Source organism: Anabrus simplex, chromosome 8, assembly GCF_040414725.1.
Source record: "Anabrus simplex isolate iqAnaSimp1 chromosome 8, ASM4041472v1, whole genome shotgun sequence".
Lineage (NCBI taxonomy): Eukaryota > Metazoa > Arthropoda > Insecta > Orthoptera > Tettigoniidae > Anabrus > Anabrus simplex.
This window is the reverse complement of record NC_090272.1, coordinates 71,036,759-71,056,662: the sequence shown is the minus strand read 5'-3', so window position 1 is coordinate 71,056,662 and position 19,904 is coordinate 71,036,759. Positions and strand designations below refer to the sequence as shown.

Below are 19,904 nucleotides of genomic sequence, written 5' to 3'. Positions count from 1 at the left end.
TACCTGTTCTATTTGTTATTTCTTAATCTTAAAAAGAAAATATAACCTTGTTAAATTTTATCTTAACTTTAATTTCGTATTTTGAGACCTGTTCACCCCCGCACCTTCTTTCACCTCTGCTAATCCACCAAACCTCGGTAACAATTATTATTATTATTATTATTATTATTATTATTATTATTATTATTATTATTATTATTATTATGTCCGGCTCCATGGCTAAATGGTTAACGTGCTGGCCTTTAGTCCAGAGGCCCCGGGTTCGATTCCCTGCCGGGTCGGGGATTTTAACCTTCACTGGTTCATTGTGTGTCGTTTTCAGCATTAGAATTCATCACAGATAGGGCCCCATTCTCATAGACGAGCAGGTCGCCTATACGGCGTCAAATCGAAAGACCTGCACTCGGCCTCTTCGGAGGCCACACGCCATTAAAATTATTATTATTATTATTATTATTATTGTTATTATTATTATTTCATCTAGCCATATTAGCATTAGTCATTACGTAGTTTTACTTTAGAGATATGGCAATCCCATATCATTATAATTTTATTACAAGCCATGAGATTTATTATCATTTTATAGGAATTATAGTAATAACTTCTGTGGAGTGCCAAGAATTGAGTCATTGACAAGTGCAAAAGGTTTATTACAAAACAGAAAAGTATATAGGCAAGGAAAATAATAAAAATAAACAACCCAAGACCTTTCAATAGCATTCGCGATATTAACATTAAATATCAATAGAAACTAGTTCTTACATAAACATGCGGATGTTTACAACCTTCCAACATGGGCAGATATCGTCAAGTTCAAAAGCTGACCGTATATATTCAGAGAACACGGATACCACCTAAGTGGGACAAATAAGAAATACATAAACTGGACTTTAAAATAATACACGGTCAAAAACATTGTCCTCACAGTTTTCACGTCTAAGATTTCAAGGGCGGTCATCCTAGTCTGTATAACAACTTCACAGAGTACTCAGATGCACTCTGATAGAAAGTTATATTGGCGCATACAAGGTTGTGAAACGGGAAAGAAAGGTTCCAGTTTCAATTTGCACAGAGTGTACAGAGTACCGCCGCCACTATGACGCCGTCGTACGTTTTGCTTGTTCTTTTTTTTTTTTTAATGCTGAGTAGAATAACCAGTTGGCTCGGCCCAGTGGAAAAGTACCATGGTACATAGAGATAGTTTCTTTCTTTCTTTTTTTGCAAGTCATACCTTATAAGGAGACTACTCTTCGCGAGTGCAAAACACGCAGCCTGAGTGCAGGTAGCGACTAGTCGCCAGGTAGAGAGATTATAGCATTTCGGGCCCATGTTTAGCTTCTCATAAATAGGGCAGGAGAAAAAAAAAGTTCTCACGGCAAGGACACTTGAAGGCAAACCATATGATGGCAACGAATGAATCCTTTAAAAGGATACGTGAACGTGACTCTTTTTTTCTTTGAATAGAGTAAGTTATGCGTTCCTAAACCCCAAAAAATACTGTGTATATTCCTGCAACCAATATGTACTGTAAATACGGTGGCACTACTGTCACTCCCCCTTGGAAGTGACAAACTCAGTACACTTCTTTAATTCCCTAAAAGTCCTTCTCCATAGCGTAACATCACTTTTAGCTGCCATCCTCGGTGGCCCGGGTTCAAATCCCGCTACTGCCAGAAATTTCAGACAGACAAGAGGCGGTATGTGGTTAAATAAGTAGTCTACATGCAAATCACCTCAACTGGGGGTGTGCCTGAAAAAAGCAGCACCACCTCGGGACGAGGACATGTGTTTCCCTTTTTCACTTTTAATTCCTAAAATCTACAAGGACGACATGCAAAAGTAGGAAATACAGTATGCAGTAAAAGTTCTGAATGTGGTCAGAAATCTGCCACTGCAACAACAATGAATGCAGCAAGATGGAGTTACAGCCCTCACAGCGGAGGGTCCACTTGCCCTCTGCAACGACACTTCCGAGATCGCTTAGTTTCCCGTAACTTTCTCACCCTCCCTACGGATCTCGCGCCCCCAGATGCCTATATCCGGTCATACTATTCTTTTTAAATTTTTATTCTTACAATTTTGCATGTTTTTAAAAACAATCTGCTGCTGGAACTAATATTTTCTCATTAACATTTCAGGTGTCTTGTCGTGATCCTTATTTTTTAAATTTGCTTTACGCCGCAGCGACACATATAGGTCTTATGGCAACAATGGGATAGGAAAGGACTAGGAGTGAGAGTGGGTGAGGAGTGGGTTCGAATCCCACTGTCGCCAGCCCTGAAGATGGTTTTCCGTGGTTTCCTATTTTCACCCCAGGCAAATGGGGTACCTTAATTAGGGCCGCGGCTGCTTCCTTCCAACCTCTAGGCCTTTCCTATACCATCGTCGCCATAAGACCTATCTGCGTCGGTGCGACGTACAACCACTAGAAAAAAATATTTGAAAGATATTTTCTTTTTTTTTTTTTTTTTTTTTTTTGCTAGTTGCTTTACGTCGCACTGACACAGATAGGTCTTATGGCGACGATGGGACGGGAAAGGGCTAGGAGTGGGAAGGAAGCGGCCGTGGCCTTAATTAAGGTACAGCCCCAGCATTTGCCTAGTGTGAAAATGGGAAACCACGGAAAACCATTTTCAGGGCTGCCGACAGTGGGGTTCGAACCTACTGTCTTCCGAATACTGGATACTGGCCGCACTTAAGCGACTTCAGCTATCGAGCTCGGTTTATTTTCTTTTCGAGCGCCCATTTTAACAGGGTAAAATACCTGTCGGATACACTTGTAAGCCTTTGTTCTAGGTACTAGTGTTGATTAACTTACACAAGGAATTTCTTTCTTTCTTTCTTTCTTTCTTTCTTTCTTTCTTTCTTTCTTAATCCGTGTACCCTCCAGGGTTGCTTTTTCTCTCGGCCTCACGAGGGATCTCACCTCTACCGCCTCAAGGGCAGTGTTCTGGAGCGTGAGATATATGGTTGGAGATACAACAGGAAAAGAGGACCAGTACCTCGTCCAGACGGCCTCACCTGCTGTGCTGAACAGGGGCCTTGTGGGTGGATGGGAAGATCGGAAAGGATAGACAAGGAAGAGGGAAGGAAGCAGCCGTGGCCTTCAGTTAGGTACCATTCCATCACTTGCCTGCAAGAGAACTGGGAAACCACGGAAAACCACTTCGAAGATGACTGAGGTGGGAATCAAACCCCCCTCTACTCACTTGACATCCCGAGGCTTACTGGACCCCGTTCCAGCCCTCGTACCACTTTTCAAATTTCGTGGCAGAGTCGGGAATCGTGCCCGAGTCTCCGGGGTTGGCAGTTAATCACACTAACCACTACACCACAGAGGCGGACACACACAAGGAATTATGGATCGTAAAGAAATATCTTCCGTGAAAACTGTACTTGAAGTTGGGGCAGAAATTTGAATGTTTAAATGTAATTTGTTGATATGGCTTTTAGTGCTGTGATTGTCCAAGGATATGTTTTGCTCTCGCTAGTTCTGCAGATAATTTTGTCGGTACCCCTCATGGGGGTGAGCTGTATGAGGGTGTTGTCTTTGCGTGTAGATGTAATTGTACGGGCTAGGAATGGGAAGGAAGTGGCCGTAGCCTTGAAACGTACCATCACAGCATTTTCCTGGAGATGAAGTGAGAAACTACGGAAAACCATTTCGAAGATGGGCGAAATGGACACCACCTGTCCTCCGAGAACAGAGCTAGCAACCTTGTTGTTTGAGTTAGCAGTCCATAGACTGGTTTGATGCAGCTCTCCATGCCACCCTATCATGTGCTAACCTTTTCATTTCTACGTAACTATTGCATCCTACATCTGCTGTAATCTGCTTGTCATATTCATACCTTGGTCTACCCCTACCGTTCTTACCACCTACACTTCCTTCAAAAACCAACTGAATAAGTCCTGGGTGTCTTAAGATGTGTCCTATCATTCTATCTCTCCTTCTCGTCAAATTTAGCCAAATCGATCTCCTCTCACCAATTCGATTCAGTATCTCTTCATTCGTGATTCGATCTATCCATCTCACCTTCAGCACCTTCTGTAACACCACATTTCAAAAGCTTCTATTCTCTTTCTTTCTGAGCTAGTTATCGTCCATGTTTCACTTCCATACAATGCCACGCTCCACACGAAAGTCTTCAAAAACATCTTTCTAATTCCGATATCAATGTTTGAAGTGAGCAAATTTATTTTCTTAAGAAAGCTCTTCCTTGCTTGTGCTAGTCTGCATTTTATGTCCTCCTTACTTCTGCCATCGTTAGTTATTTTACTACCCAAGTAACAATATTCATCTACTTCCTTTAAGACTTCATTTCCTAATCTAATATTTCCTACATCACCTGCCTTCGTTCGACTGCACTCTATTACTCTTGTTTTGGACTTATTTATTTTCATCTTGTACTCCTTACCCAAGTCTTAACTGGCGCAAAAGACCCACACTGTCGATGAACAAAAGATTACGCAAGCATTTTGCCCTAACTGATGTTAAAAGGTGAACATAGTTTGGTAGTGCCCTTAAGCCCAAATACCGCCGTGATCATTTCCTACTTTCCGAACCACAGCCTCGGTAAAACCCAGAGTGAGAAATGTCAGCAAAAAAACTTGTTATTCTATTCTGCTGAACTCTCTGATTACAAGACACGGAATAATTATTTAACGGCGTCATGTCCATGGCGCAAGCATGACTAAATATGGCGCCATTTGTCACACTACTCCTTAAATTTTGAGCACGTGTGTTTGCTCTCGGTTCTGGGAAGCTGGCGAGGTCAAGGAAACCCAGCCAACGTGTTTCCAACAGCAGGATCTGCACGATGGCAGATAACACGTCCTTCATTACTCGTGGGTTACTGGGCATAGCAATGGCTAGGTCATTTGATCTCACCTGAACTACCAGGAGCAGGACTACAGCGCACTGCTGGCAGACAAGGATGTCCGAACTAAGCCCAATGGGCCACGTACGACCCGTTGCGATATTACATCCAGTCCGCAAACAGTGGGGAAGTGTGAACTAAGTAAGGGGGTAGACAGAGATTTTTTAAAAATTTAATTTATTTTAATCATATTATATATGGAATTCTGTTTTCGACGCATACAGATCTGTATTCAATATTATATTAATGAATCTGAAACTAAGACAAACCCTATAACAACCTAACCTGACTTAGCAAATGCCATGAGATAGTCACCTAATAGCGTGTGGGGCCTCCTCTGGCCCTGCGAACTGCAGTGAGACGCCGTGGAAGTGAGTCGACGAGTCCCTGGTAGTCCTCTGGACGCAGCTCACACCAAATCGTTTGCAGAGCGGCCACCAATGCTGGTCTGTTCGTGGGTGCAGGATATATGGCACGGAGCCTGCGTTCCAGGATATCCCAGATATGCTCGATAGGGTTCATATCGGGGCTCCTGGGTGGCCACGGCAGTCGTTGGACCTCCACTGCATGTTCCTGGAACCATTCCCGGGCGACGTGGGAGCGATGTTATCTTGAAACACCGCAGAACCGTCTGGGCGCTGGAAGGCAAAAAGTGGGTGGAGATGGTCTCCGAGCAGCTCAACATACCGCGTACCATTCAAAGTCTCCTCCAGAACAACTAAGGGGCCCATTCCATACCAGGAAAATGCACCCCAGACTATAAAAGGGACACCAGCGCCCTGGACCACACCTTCGAGGCAGGCGGAATCCATCGCTTCATGTGGTCTGCGCCATACACGGTGGCTCCCATCGGCATGGTGCAGTTGAAATCGTGATTCGTCCGACCGTATCATGTTACTCCATTGTTCCAGTGTCCATCACTGGTGACTGGCGACAAATGAACGTCGTTGTGCCCGATGACGTTGGGTTAACAGTGGCACCCGTGTGCGGCGCCGGCTCCCATACCCCATAGAACCCATGTTGCTACGGATTGTCCACTGGGAGACGTGTCCAGCACGGCCTGTGTTGAACTGAGCCGTGATATGTTGCATGGTTGCCCGTCTGTCACTATTGACAATCCGTCTCAGATGTCGCCGGTCACGGTCATCGAGGGTGGCTGGACGGCCGGTCGTTCGTCTGTTGTGGACGGTGACACCCGCATTCAACCATTCACGATACACCCTGGACACGGCTGATCGTGTGAAGCCGAATTCCCGCACCACTTCCGAAATAGCATTTCCCATCAGTCGGGCACCGACCACCATACCCCGTTCGAACGGTGTCAGCTCACGACGACGTTCCATGTTACACGTCACATGCTATGCACAATCACTGCTGACAAGGTCTCCTATACAACTGCCGCTGGCACAGGGGGCGTGTGGTGCGCAGACAACACACCTGCACATCACTGCTCCGCTATCCCATGACATTTGCTCAGTCAGTGTATAACCCTACGTACAGTCGTTTTATTTCTTTTAAATATAGACCAAGTAGGCAGCGAGAGTTGTCAAAGAACGACATACTTATACACTGACTGACAGAGCAAATGCAACACCAAGAAGGAGTGGTCAGAACTTTATGCCAATTGCAGGGTAGACTGACGTCACTGAGGTATGCTCATGATGTGAAATGCGCCGCTGTGCTGCGCACGTAGCGAACGATAAATGGGACACGGCGTTGGCGAATGGCCCACTTCGTACCGTGATTTCTCAGCCGACAGTCATTGTAGAACGTGTTGTCGTGTGCCACAGGACACGTGTATAGCTAAGAATGCCAGGCCGCCGTCAATGGAGGCATTTCCAGCAGACAGACGACTTTACGAGGGGTATGGTGATCGGGCTGAGAAGGGCAGGTTGGTCGCTTCGTCAAATCGCAGCCGATACCCATAGGGATGTGTCCACGGTGCAGCGCCTGTGGCGAAGATGGTTGGCGCAGGGACATGTGGCACGTGCGAGGGGTCCAGGCGCAGCCCGAGTGACGTCAGCACGCGAGGATCGGCGCATCCGCCGCCAAGCGGTGGCAGCCCCGCACGCCACGTCAACCGCCATTCTTCAGCATGTGCAAGACACCCTGGCTGTTCGAATATCGACCAGAACAATTTCCCGTCGATTGGTTGAAGGAGGCCTGCACTCCCGGCGTCCGCTCAGAAGACTACCATTGACTCCACAGCATAGACGTGCACGCCTGGCATGGTGCCGGGCTAGAGCGACTTGGATGAGGGAATGGCGGAACGTCGTGTTCTCCGATGAGTCACGCTTCTGTTCTGTCAGTGATAGTCACCGCAGACGAGTGTGGCGTCGGCGTGGAGAAAGGTCAAATCCGGCAGTAACTGTGGAGCGCCCTACCGCTAGACAACGCGGCATCATGGTTTGGGGCGCTATTGCGTATGATTCCACGTCACCTCTAGTGCGTATTCAAGGCACGTTAAATGCCCACCGCTACGTGCAGCATGTGCTGCGGCCGGTGGCACTCCCGTACCTTCAGGGGCTGCCCAATGCTCTGTTTCAGCAGGATAATGCCCGCCCACACACTGCTCGCATCTCCCAACAGGCTCTACGAGGTGTACAGATGCTTCCGTGGCCAGCGTACTCTCCGGATCTCTCACCAATCGAACACGTGTGGGATCTCACTGGACGCCGTTTGCAAACTCTGCCCCAGCCTCGTACGGACGACCAACTGTGGCAAATGGTTGACAGAGAATGGAGAACCATCCCTCAGGACACCATCCGCACTCTTATTGACTCTGTACCTCGACGTGTTTCTGCGTGCATCGCCGCTCGTGGTGGTCCTACATCCTACTGAGTCGATGCCGTGCGCATTGTGTAACCTGCATATCGGTTTGAAATAAACATCAATTATTCGTCCGTGCCGTCGCTGTTTTTTCCCCAACTTTCATCCCTTTCGAACCACTCCTTCTTGGTGTTGCATTTGCTCTGTCAGTCAGTGTAGAATAAAAAAGGCCATATCCATTGTTATGTATATTTAATAAGAGAAATAATTAATAAATAGATTTTTTTACAAGTCACCTTAAACAAAATTCTTGTAAATGAGTTCAATTCGTCTGTCCTTCATTTCAGCAAATATATCTATTACTCTAGTCTTGAAGTCACCGAGCTCGATAGCTGCAGTCGCTTAAGTGCGGCCAGTATCCAGTATTCGGGAGATAGTAGGTTCGAACCCCACTGTCGGCAGTCCTGAAAATAGTTTTCCGTGGTTTCCCATTTTCACACCAGGCAAGTACTGGGGCTGTACCTTAATTAAGGCCACGGCCGCTTCCATCCCACTCCTAGCCCTTTCCTGTCCCATCGTTGCCATAAGACCTATCTGTGTCGGTGCGACGTAAAACAACTAGCCATGGAGCCGGACATTGGCAGAACTATTTGACGGCACAGGATGGGTCTGCGTGTGTGGTCAGGTTTCAAGTGTTAATTGAGACATGCACGAGCTGAGAACACACGCCTAGCCATTGCCGCAATAGCAAAGAATACGTCAAGGTCAAGGCCCCTGCACAGGATTTACGATCATCCTCATTATCTGAAATTATAGCCGGTAGATTTACCGTGAAGACGTAAATTGTGAAAACCAGCAGATTTTCTGGTTTCTAACGTTTGTGATACATGTGATACAAGATTTCAGATCATGAGTCTCCACAACCTCTGTACGTGCCGCAGAGTTATTTTCAATTTATATGAATCAAAATGTAAGTTTTCTCAGTCCATTATCAAAATTATGCCTTTCAATAAGATCCGTCATTGACTAGTAATCAGGGATGGCAAACCTTTTCCAACTAGTGTGCCATTTTAAGTCTGGTTTATTACTATCATCTGTTGACTGTGCCAGTTGTTATTTTCCATTAAGGGATGTCTAGAATCAACACCCCCCCCCCCCGCGCGTGACTTCCTTTATAAATTCCTGATTATGTTTAATAATATTTTGTAAAAAGTAGTTATAATATACAAAATTCAAAAGTACTAATATTGCGAATGGACTTAACTTCCTCCATTAGCTTCATTATCATTCCATGTTGTAGTTTGTATGCTCAATAATTAAACTAATTTCTCCCTCATCACATTTCCATAACGAAATCTAAAATTTAAAAAAACAGCTATCCTTTTTTCTAAGGTCACATTCTGCTTTCATACTGCACACATGTGGGAGTTATCCAAATTAGCTTTCAACTGCTCCGAAACTTCTTCACTCATTTTTAATATTCTATCCTTGACAGCAGTTCAGCTGGCTGGCATTCCTCTAATTCTGTTAATTATTAGTTGTTTGTTAGGGAAGTTTTCAAATAATGTGTCGGACGTCAATAAGAAACTTTGTTTCAACAACTCACCTTGAGAAATCGGTTTCCCATGCATGCTGTACTATGCAGTGAGACAGATGGTAACAGCCGCATTGATATTATTCCTTGGCCGAAAAGATGATACAAAAGAATTAGTTTGCTTTGTGCAATGTTCGATATTTTGTTAAACGAACTCTCTTCTTTCTTCATTTGAAATGGAACAAATATTCAGTCTCGAAGTTGCGCTTTACATTAAATGTGGGGGATACAATTGTTTTCGAACAAAGGCAACACATCTTTTTATCAGTCCGAATTCCCTTGGCCAGAGTTCTTGAAAAATACGGTCACCACCTTTGTTAAGTTTCTGTTCTTTTCGGCACCGAAAACAAGTTTGCGATGTCCGTATACAAAACCACCAGAAAACGACACTATCTCACTTGACTTTCGGACCTATCAGTGTAGCAGTGTTGCCATATTGCACGTCCGAATGGAACTAGTATTTAGATTTTCGATATTTATTTCTTACACGTGAAACTTTATATGTATTGTCTGCAGTGCAAGACGTATATATAAAATATTATGTTCATATGGTGTGCCACCGAAATCGTGTTATAGGTGACACGCGAAGCATAGGCTCGTCATCCCTGGACTAGTCAGTTCTTGTACCTGCAACCAGAATTGCCAACACCTGATGGTAAAAAGTAGCTAAAACTGATCGCCAAAATGGCCAGAAATGCCTATATTACAGAGGTGCCAACCTATGAAGTGGGTTTTCAGCAATTCCTCCCACCTCAGAAAATTTTCGAGTAAAATCCAAAGTATCCTCGTACTGAAACCGTACAGTGTCCTGTACAGCTCCATGGGAATGATATGGGCCTTTATACTCCATTAAAATTACTCCTAAAGGTCGCGTCATAGGTAGCAGTATGGGCGAAGGGGATCGAGCGGCGTCCTGCCAGAACGGAACCCGCGAAAAGAACGCCTGCGAACAAAGGGAGGACAAAGCAACAGCCAAGCCCCCGCTGAATTACGCTCTCAACTTGCAGAGAGAGATAGAAGGGGACGCGATGCTGGAGTAGTCAGATACGCCCCGAGGTGGAGCTTAGCTTCCCAGAGTGCCAAACGAACACAAGGAACTTCCGGTTTTTTATGCACGTGTCACGGGTGCCAACGTCGGATTTTGGCGCGTAAAAACGGGGTGATATCTTTAATCCAGACATAGGAAAATTATGTGAGACACACCATTGAATAGAGCGGAATTTTCTGCGTTCTCCAGACTAAAAATATGTAATAACTTATGCAGGGGAAGAAATGAGGTCACCAGCTGTCAAGATGTAACATATCGCTAACACATGTGGATACAGCGGCGTCACCCACGCCAAGAATCGCGCTTAGGAGATAGCTCCACCCCCCAGAGGACGCTATGAATTAATCAAAGGCGGGAAGCAAATTACATAAAAACTGCTGATCGTCGGTCCAGCACGCCAGGCTCAAATGAAAGAGGAGACAGAGGGCTACAAGATGCACTATTCTAATATCGTCAATTCTTGGTACGAAAGGAGCTCTTGTTCTTAATGAACCGTGAACGTTGACGCCCCCGAGCTTCCGGCGGGTAAGATAATATAAGCCGGGCAGGCCATTGTAGAGACAGTTGTTCTTTTACGGGTCGGTGAGGAGGACACTATATCCCGCGGTGCCCCAGTTTAAGTCAGAAACCCTTGACCGTGTATTGAAAGCGCCATTGTGTCCAGCACGCTTTGTGAAGTGAACGGGAGGCCAAACGAGCCTAGGTATTGTTCCTGTGCTGCGTGTCAAACTAGTAAAAACCCGCGAGCATAATTTGCAAACAAGTATTGGAATTCGGCTGAGACAGTGCCGGCTTTAATGAGTCAGTCAAATTCATAATTTGGTATCACCCAACGTGTTACTTTGAATCAGGGGCTCGAATCTCGTGAGCCACCCGATTCTTACTGTGAACGCGGGTGTAAACTCTGAAATAGAGGACGTGTGACGAGTGTAAAAGTGTTACCCACTTGGATTACTGTAAGATTTCAGCTGTGACGAGTTCCCCATGATGTCGGACTTGTATGGACCAGGGATGAAGGACTGCACGCCCGCCACCTACCGAGTGGTCATGGAGTACTAAGAACTTCACCATGGGTCTCCCGTGGCGGAAGAAACAACGGCCACCAAACAGATGAGTGATGTCCAAATTTAATTTCTAAGCATGACATAACCCGGGGATAGGATTAGCGTTCTTTTGTAAATATCAAAATGTTGTAAGTTAATGCATGTCCTATATGGAAATTTTATTGATTTTATAATGTTGAAGTAAAATTTAAGGGAGCTGAATTCCCGGACGACTCATATTTCTTTCTTAATGGTTAGCTTATCGTGAGGGTTATATTTTTAATGTAGAATGTCCTAGCAAAGATGGGAACAAGGTTAGGAGAATATTTGAGTTTCCCGTAGGGGCGGTTGGAAAAATTGTGTTGGCAAGCAGGGAAACATGTCGAAATATTGGTAGTCACTGTCCCACGAGGTTGTCAAATATGCCAGGGAAACTCATGGGTCAGTCAGACAATGCATGCCTAGCTTACAGATATAATCAGTGCATGTACATCAAGAATGAAGAAAATCCCGACCGGGAGAGGTACATACTGTGTGATCTAGATAGGTGTGAGGGACCATGTGCAAGTCTCCCGTGATTTTTGATTAATGGGCCATAATGGTTTGGAGTGTATTTTTTTATCTATAGCCGGGGTAAGACCCAGGGGCATGAGTCCCTAATCTTTGGCCAGAAGGTTTAAATATAAGTGTAGTTATGTGGTATGGACGAGGAGCCATGAGAGCCATAGGCCCAGGGGAAGAAGATACGCGGTATGAGGCGTAGTGGAAAGGCCGAATAGGAATTTACGATGAGATGATTGAGAAGTGATCGTGCCCACAGTCTCAGTGATAATAATGAGAAGGGAGTGAATAAAAAGAGTATTTCATGGGAATTCCATAATGATATGAATATGCAAATGAAGCGGGCTGTGGATATGTGTGTCCCCGAGATGAGAGGGTAGACGTGTGAGCGAGAGAAGAATCAGAACGGCCGTGCGAAGTGAATGGCCGGCCTTCCTTCTGTTGTGAATGACTGGCTCTCGCCCTCGCGACAGAGGGATCCCTTTAAACCATTGTGTTAAGACTAACTTGGAGCCCTGGGTCAACCTCGCGCTCCCCTCGGTTGGTTTAAATGGCTCAGCTAAGAATACTTGTATAATGATAATATCACGGTAACTTCTTTTAAAAGGGTATTTAATAAATGAGTAGGGATTCCCCCAGATATCCGGCGAGATGAGATTGTAGCTATTCTCGGTATCTACAGAAACCCACAGTACCTCTCGGTCGGGAGTCTGCCAGTTCGACGCCGGATGATGACGGCGCCCTTGAGCGAGCTGCTTCCAAGCTTGCGCTTTGGGCCGGAGACTGTGATAACCATGCTGTTTTCTTTTCTAGGAAGGGTCCTCCGGTGTGCATGAAGTGTATATATCCATATGTTTTGTGTATGTTTCGTAATGATGTGCACATATTTTTGAGTTCAAACAGAACCTATGTGCACGACGTGTGGTCTTGGTGACAGATGAGAAGTCCGGGGTTTAGCAAAAATGGTATTTGTGTTTGTTTGTGCATTATGCAAATGTGTCTTTTAATATGATATTATGTAGCGTAGGCCCCGGTTATGTTCGTGCTTAGAACAGCTAGTGATATTTGTGTATCGGGACATCAAGTCATCTCACGGTGTGATCGACAGAATAATGTACAAATTTCATGAACGGTATGAATTAATGAGGAAAAATGAACGATAGCAAGTCGCAAAACCTCAATCATACCGTTATGCAGACGACGCCCATGGGCGATTCGTATTTTAAAATGATTATTATTTTCTTTTCATCCCATATGTGGAGAGTCATTGTATAGAGCTGTATCAACCTTTTTAAATTGTTATTTTTGAATAAATTTGCATTCGTAACCCCTATTTTATGATTCTTGTCATTTGTAGCAGTGTTAAGCAGTATCCAATAGGCATTTGAACCCAGAGATCCTACTTTCATATTATAGACCTAAGACTCCATCTTAAGTAGTTGTTGTTTTTGTTTTTCTTGAACGTACCACCTCCCCAAGTGCTCAGGCTGCCGGGCCGGCACAGAAAGTAGGAAGGGGAGCGGTCCGAAGCTCGTTAGGCAATTCGACCCGCTCTTCAATCCAATCTCATCCGTGGGTGTTTACCCCGTTACGTGGAGGCATTCTTATGCGTGGGTCATCCATTCGACGCCCGGTAGGGTGTAGTACCTTCTCGATATATATATTCACAATTTGCTTTACGTCGCACCGATACAGACAGGTCTTATGGCGATGATGGGATAGGAAAGACCTAGGAGTGGGGTGGAAACGTGGAAGCGACCGTGGCCTTAATTAAGGTACAGCCTCAGCATTTGCCTGGTATGAAAGTGGGAAACCACGGAAAACCATCTTCAGGGCTACCGACAGTGGGGTTCGAACCCTCTATCTCCCGGATGTAACCTCATAGCTGCGCTCCCCTAACCGAATGGCCAACTCGCCTGGTCCCTTCTCGATATGACACCTACTTCTCCCTTCCCGACTGATATATATTGTAAATTATTTCGTATTGCACAATAAAATTTGCACATTACCAGTTAGTTCTGTCATAAACATTCTTTGTAGCTCGTTTCGCATCCAGCAGCTGCTTTTCGGAGTGGATTTTCTTGAAGCATCTTTCCCACCCTGTGTTTGCATTTTCGCCTTCTGAACCATAAGCGATTCCGGTGTAGATGTGCTTAATATAGGATTGAATTCCCTCTGATTTTTTCTATCAACACTGAAAACTCTTTCTGTGGGAGAGTTACTGTCAGGTACACTTAATACTGCAAATACAACATTGCCTAAGGTTTTACAGTGGAGAACAAACAGCAGAGTAGAACTCTTTCAGTCGTTGCCAACTCACAAGCGGTGAAACTAGGAGGGTTGAGCAGTAATGTTCGAAAGGATTTCTCTTTTCCCCGTAGAAAATTATTTTTTCATGATATTGTTGCGTTATCGTAATAATTTCCCCTCTGAACGTAATGCCGTAATTGTGAGGTAAAATCCGTAATAGTAGGCACCTCTGCAGGTAGGAGGCCCATATTTCGTCCCCTTAGCGGATTTGGACTTGTAGAAATTCAGGAATGTTATGGACAAGGCTAAAAATTGGTAGGCTATCTCTCTCTCTCTCTCTCTCTCTCTCTCTATATATATATATATATATATATATATATATATATATATATATATATATATTTATATAGTAGCCTCCATGGCTTACGCGGCAGTGCGCCGCCCTCTCACCGCTGGGTTCCGTGGTTCAAATCCCGGTCACTCCATGTGAGATTTGTGCTGGATAAAGCGGAGGCGGGATAGGTTTTTCTCCGGGTACTCCGGTTTTCCCTGTCATCTTTGATTCAAGCAACACTCTCCAATATCATTTCATTTCATCTGTCAGTCATTAATCATTGTCCCAGCGGAGTGCGACAAGCTTCGGCAGCCGGCACAATGTCTACCCTCGCCGCTAGATGGGGCTTCATTACTCCCATTCCTGACCCGGTCGAATGACTGGAAACAGGCTGTGGATTTTCATTTCGTTTCATATATATAAAACTGAATATATTCCACTTACGGGCAAGTTACATTGAAACTGCTATAACGTAAGGTGGTCATTATTTGACATAAACATAAACACTACAAAAACGAAACCACCAAAATGTGTTCGTAATTTCGTCCCCCAACGTATGTATGAAAAATACAATTAATTTTAATATATTTTTCTTTTCTAACTTTACCAACCTCTTTCCCTATAATGAATTACTTGAAGGCCATTTATGAAATATGTTTTCTTGGTATTCTTTCAGCGCTGCTCGTGGGATGTTAAACACTTTACTTACACGTTTGTAACCCATTATCTTGTCCCTCACTGCGTTAATAGCCTTTTTCATAGCCCCCTTATCCCACTGCGCGCGCGTTCTCCCATCCGAAAATAATAATGAACTTCATAAATAAGAAATAACATGAAGTGGGACGAAATTACGAACATTCTTGATGGTGGGAAACGTTAAGATAATGAAAATTACAATGTGTGTTGTGTTAATACGGCAGGGAAGGTGTGAGTCTGAACGAACGAATGAATGGTCCCTCATCCTACAGTCACAAAAGACCAACAGAGCGGGTCTTCAACTAGCTGGTATGTACCTGGAACTGGCGGGCCCTCCGTATGTAATCTTGACTGACAGCTCTCCTTTCACTTCGTTACGCACGCACCAGTTTCTTCGTTCAGCAGGTTCCCTGTAGTTGAATCTTTTACATTATCATTACGAGTTCATAGTTTGTATTAACCGATTTCCTTTTAAGAAAGCGTACCTGGCCAGATTGGAATCAAGAAATCCCTAAAGGGGCGGAACACGGGTGCTCCAAAATATTAACAAAAATTATCAAATATTATAAGACCTTCTTCATTTTAATTTGCTTTACGTCGCAGCGGCACAGAGAGGTCTTATGGCGACGATGGGATAGGAAAGGGCTAGGAGTGGGAAGGAAGCAGGTGTGGCCAGCATTTGCCTAGTGTGAAAAGAGGAAACCACACAAAACCATCTTCGGGGCTCTAGACAGTGGAGTTCGAACCCACTATCTCACGGATACAAGCTCACAGCTGCGCGCCCCTAACCGCACTGCCAACTCCCGGTATTTCATATGACGTAGGAAGCTGGAAGTGTGCATGCAGATAGCCCTAACCTGTACGGATGGCGACTGTAAGTTTCCACAGGGATCCTAATAAAGAGTGTTTCCGCCAAATCTCTAACAGCAAAAGAAGAAAAGTAGAACTTTGTTACAGGAACACCTCGTCTATAGCGTCAGGTATTCCGTAGTGCCAAGGTATTTCTCACAAGGAAAGTGTTTTTCAGCTTTGCTTAAACATCAAACATACATGCGCCTACGTCAGTCTATATTAGGATTTTGTAATAAATAAATAAATAAATAAATAAATAAATAAATAAATAAATAAATAAATAAATAAATAAATAAATAAATAAATAAATAAATAAATAAATAAATAAATAAATAAATACATAAATAAATAAATACTTTACGATATATATTGTAACTTTAACAATCATAAGTCGGGGTCGGGGGTTGACGTTCAGACAAATTCCTTACTCTCCTCTTCTGCCAATGACCTTCGGAAATTGCTGCAGGCGAGATTTCCCTAACGCACTTTTATAAAATGTAATACCGGTACTGTATATATAAAATAAGACTTTTGTCTGTACATTGCTCAGAATTTGAAAAGAATGGTATTTCTGCATCGGCCATGTCCACAGTAACAAAGAAATGCACTTTTTACTTTTCCGTAATGTCTGTCTGTCTGTCTGTCTGTCTGTCTGTCTGTCTGTCTGTCCGTCTGTCTGTCTCTCTGTACACGCATCACGAGAAAACGGCTGAAGAGAATTTAATGAAAATCGGTATGTAAAGTCGAGCGATGGGCCACTACAATCTACGCTATAAATAATTATATTCACGCTGAGTGAAATGGTTGTTTAGGGGAAGGCCTAAATTTGAATTCTCAAAATATTCATATTATTAGTGGTCCTATGGATAAATACTACATAACTAAAGTTATATAGAATTAAATTTCCGATCATTTATATCTTATACATTTTTACCGTGCCGGCTATGGTAACACAGATATTAATGAATATGTATTTTCGTTGCTAAGTCTGTATCAACGCCGAGCCACGAGAAAATGGGTTAACATAATTTAATGAAAATCGGTATATAGAGTCGGGGAATAAGAAACTACAATGTAAACTATAAAAAATATATTTTATTAACCCTGGATGAAATTGTAGTTTAGGGGAAGGGGCCTACACTGTAATTTTTATATACCTATGTTATTGGTCGTATCGAAAAGTACTACATAACAAATAGAGAATGCAATTACCGATCATTTATGTTTTATTCAGTTTTACCGTACCGACTATGATAAGAGTCGTATTTCAGAGACGGAAGAAAACTAAATGTGAAGGCCTACAATAACGACAGCGCATCACATTGATCAACAGTAACATTACATTGACCATTGTTTGTTGTGATATTCTTTGTCTCTTATGCTGCCGCTCAACTCCGATAGACGGAATTACGGCTGCGTACCAAGTATAACAGCCTGACTGAATTTTAGTGGGAAATGGCTGGGGAGTTAGAAAACTTTCTTCTTTAGCATGCCATTCCTCTGGTTCATACATTTTCTGATACTGCTGGTACGTATCACACTGGTTCATCATAGTATTCCAGCTATTCGATCCCTACTCTGACGCGCTGTTTTGAATGACTAGTGTGCACACTTAAGGCAGAGGCTCACTTAGCAGTAGTAGCAGTAGTATGACCTGGTCTAGAATTACAATTTACGTCTACTGCTGTATATACTTCAGCTCTGTACTTAAATGTCAGACTTAAAAGTAAATATGCATTATCTATGCCTTTGCTGGCAGGACCTAGTGTTTAGAGTGCACTTTGTCTTCTGGTATAGGCTAGAGCAATTTTGTTACTTTCATTGACCTGCCTCAGTCTTATCCTTGGCTTTGACAATATGAAAGTGACTGAGGTATAAGTGATGCTAGTAATGCCATTCCTTATGCAGCCAGTCCCTGCTATGATTGGTGTGAAAATGTTGCTCATAGGGTCAGTTGTTGCATGCATTTCAGTGGGCTTGGCAGGCTGATATGTAATAGCAACTCCTGGCTCGGTGAGGAAAGCAACGGGAAACTACCTTATTTCCCTAGCACGCCTCTTCAGTGATGCCTAGGCCATCTATGACAGTTGATGGCGGAGCTGTTGAGGATCCAAGCAGCCTTAGGGCTGAGTACTGAACATACATGCATAATCTAAAGTAAGCCTAATTAAGTTTTGTTCTATACCAATTTTCAGCTCACTCGACTGATAGCATAAAACGCTACTCGTTTATAATGACACAATTTATCACGCCCCTCGGGCGTCGTTATAACCATTCTGTATTTCCTATTGGCACACAGACTTACCTTTCAACTCACAAGACATCTTCCCATCCTCCATCCTCCCGTTTCTGCTATTATCATGAATATGGCTCAAAGGCAATCAAGGTCAGTCGATGGGCTTTTTTCCGTAGCTCAGCTACTGAGTGAAGAACACTATCTAAAACAATGGTTCACAAATATGAGCTGCAGGAATCCAATCCCAGTCACCAAATGCCAAGCGTTCCATTCATTTCACCAAGCCTGACTTGTGCTGGGCGACGTTGTCATGAATATCCAATGGAAAAGTATCTCACCTTTCCCCACTCGTATTGTTTGTATCGATTGTGAAGCGAGTAATCATCTCGAAAGTCGTATGAATTGCATTGTGATATTCAAACCGCAGGTCCCACAGTGTGAAGCCAGTGACAATCCTAATCACACGTGGGCAACCAGACAGGAGCTGGAATTGAAAGCAGAAAGAGTTCGTTACACTTGCATTGCAGCTGCTAAGAAAACAATCATCTACGTGCCGCAGCCACAGAGCTGACAAATATATACGAGATACGAGCCAAGTTCTCAGCTTGATTAGCGTTATTTTGATGTCGGCTTGCACGTTCTTATCTTCGAGCGGAATATTTCCAAGTACTGTTAGCACGGAAGAAAAGTCCAGATGGTTCATATGGGTACTGAAATGAAATGGCGTATGGCTTTTAGTGCCGGGAGTGTCTGAGGACAAGTTCGGCTCGCCAAGTGCAGGTCTTTTGATTTGACACCCGTAGGTGACCTGCGCGTCGGGATGAAGATGAAATGATGATGAAGACGACACATACACCCAGCCCCCGTGCCAGCGAAATTAACCAATTAAGGTTAAAATTCCCGACCCTGCCGGGAATCGAACCCGGGGCCCCTGTGACCAAAGGCCAGCACGCTAACCACTTAGTCATGGAGCCGGACATATGGGTACTATCGCGCATGTTCGAAATGAAGTATGATGATGCTTGTTGTTTAAAAGGGCTTAACAAGTCATCGGACCTTAATGGTAAGAAACGAGACGAAATATAATGACAATTTAAAATTCTAAAATATATCTACTGGCCAGAATTCAAAACTTGATGATGAAGAATGAATTGATGAATATGCATGTAAAATTATCAGCGGATCCAACTCGCAATATTAAAAGTTAAAAATAATTCCCAAATCAATCCTCTGACTAGAATTTAAAAAATGGACGATGAACAATGATTAGGAACTTAAAACAATGGCATAGGGCCTATAGTGATCAAGGGGCTGCTTCGAAAGCACAATCCTCAATCGATGATGCTTGTGGTCTTTTTTTTTTTCTTTACGTCGCACCGACACAGATAGGTCTTATGGCGACGATGGGACAGGAAAGAGCTAGGAGTGGGAAGGAAGCGGCCGTGGCCTTAATTAAGGTACAGCCCCAGCATTTGCCTGGTGTGAAAATGGGAAACCATGGAAAACCATTTTCAGGGCTGCCGACAGTGGGATTCGAGCCTACTATCTCCCGAATACTGGATACTGGCCGCACTTAAGCGACTGCAGCTATCGAGCTCGGTGCTTGTTGTCTAAAGGGGTCCAAAATCCAGGTCAACGGCC

General features: G+C 43.9%; 1 protein-coding gene across 1 annotated transcript in view; it reads right to left on the bottom strand.

Annotated features, from left to right (window-relative positions):
- The window catches only part of LOC136879133 (RING-box protein 2-like), a 249,104-nt gene extending 230,413 nt beyond the window's left edge, over positions 1–18,691 (bottom strand). Inside the window, exon 1 of the mRNA XM_067152886.2 lies at positions 18,333–18,691. Coding sequence (XP_067008987.1) covers positions 18,333–18,366 — 34 coding nt within the window. The 5' untranslated portion in view covers positions 18,367–18,691. The remainder of the gene's footprint in view (positions 1–18,332) is intronic.
- Positions 18,692–19,904: the final 1,213 nt, after the last annotated feature.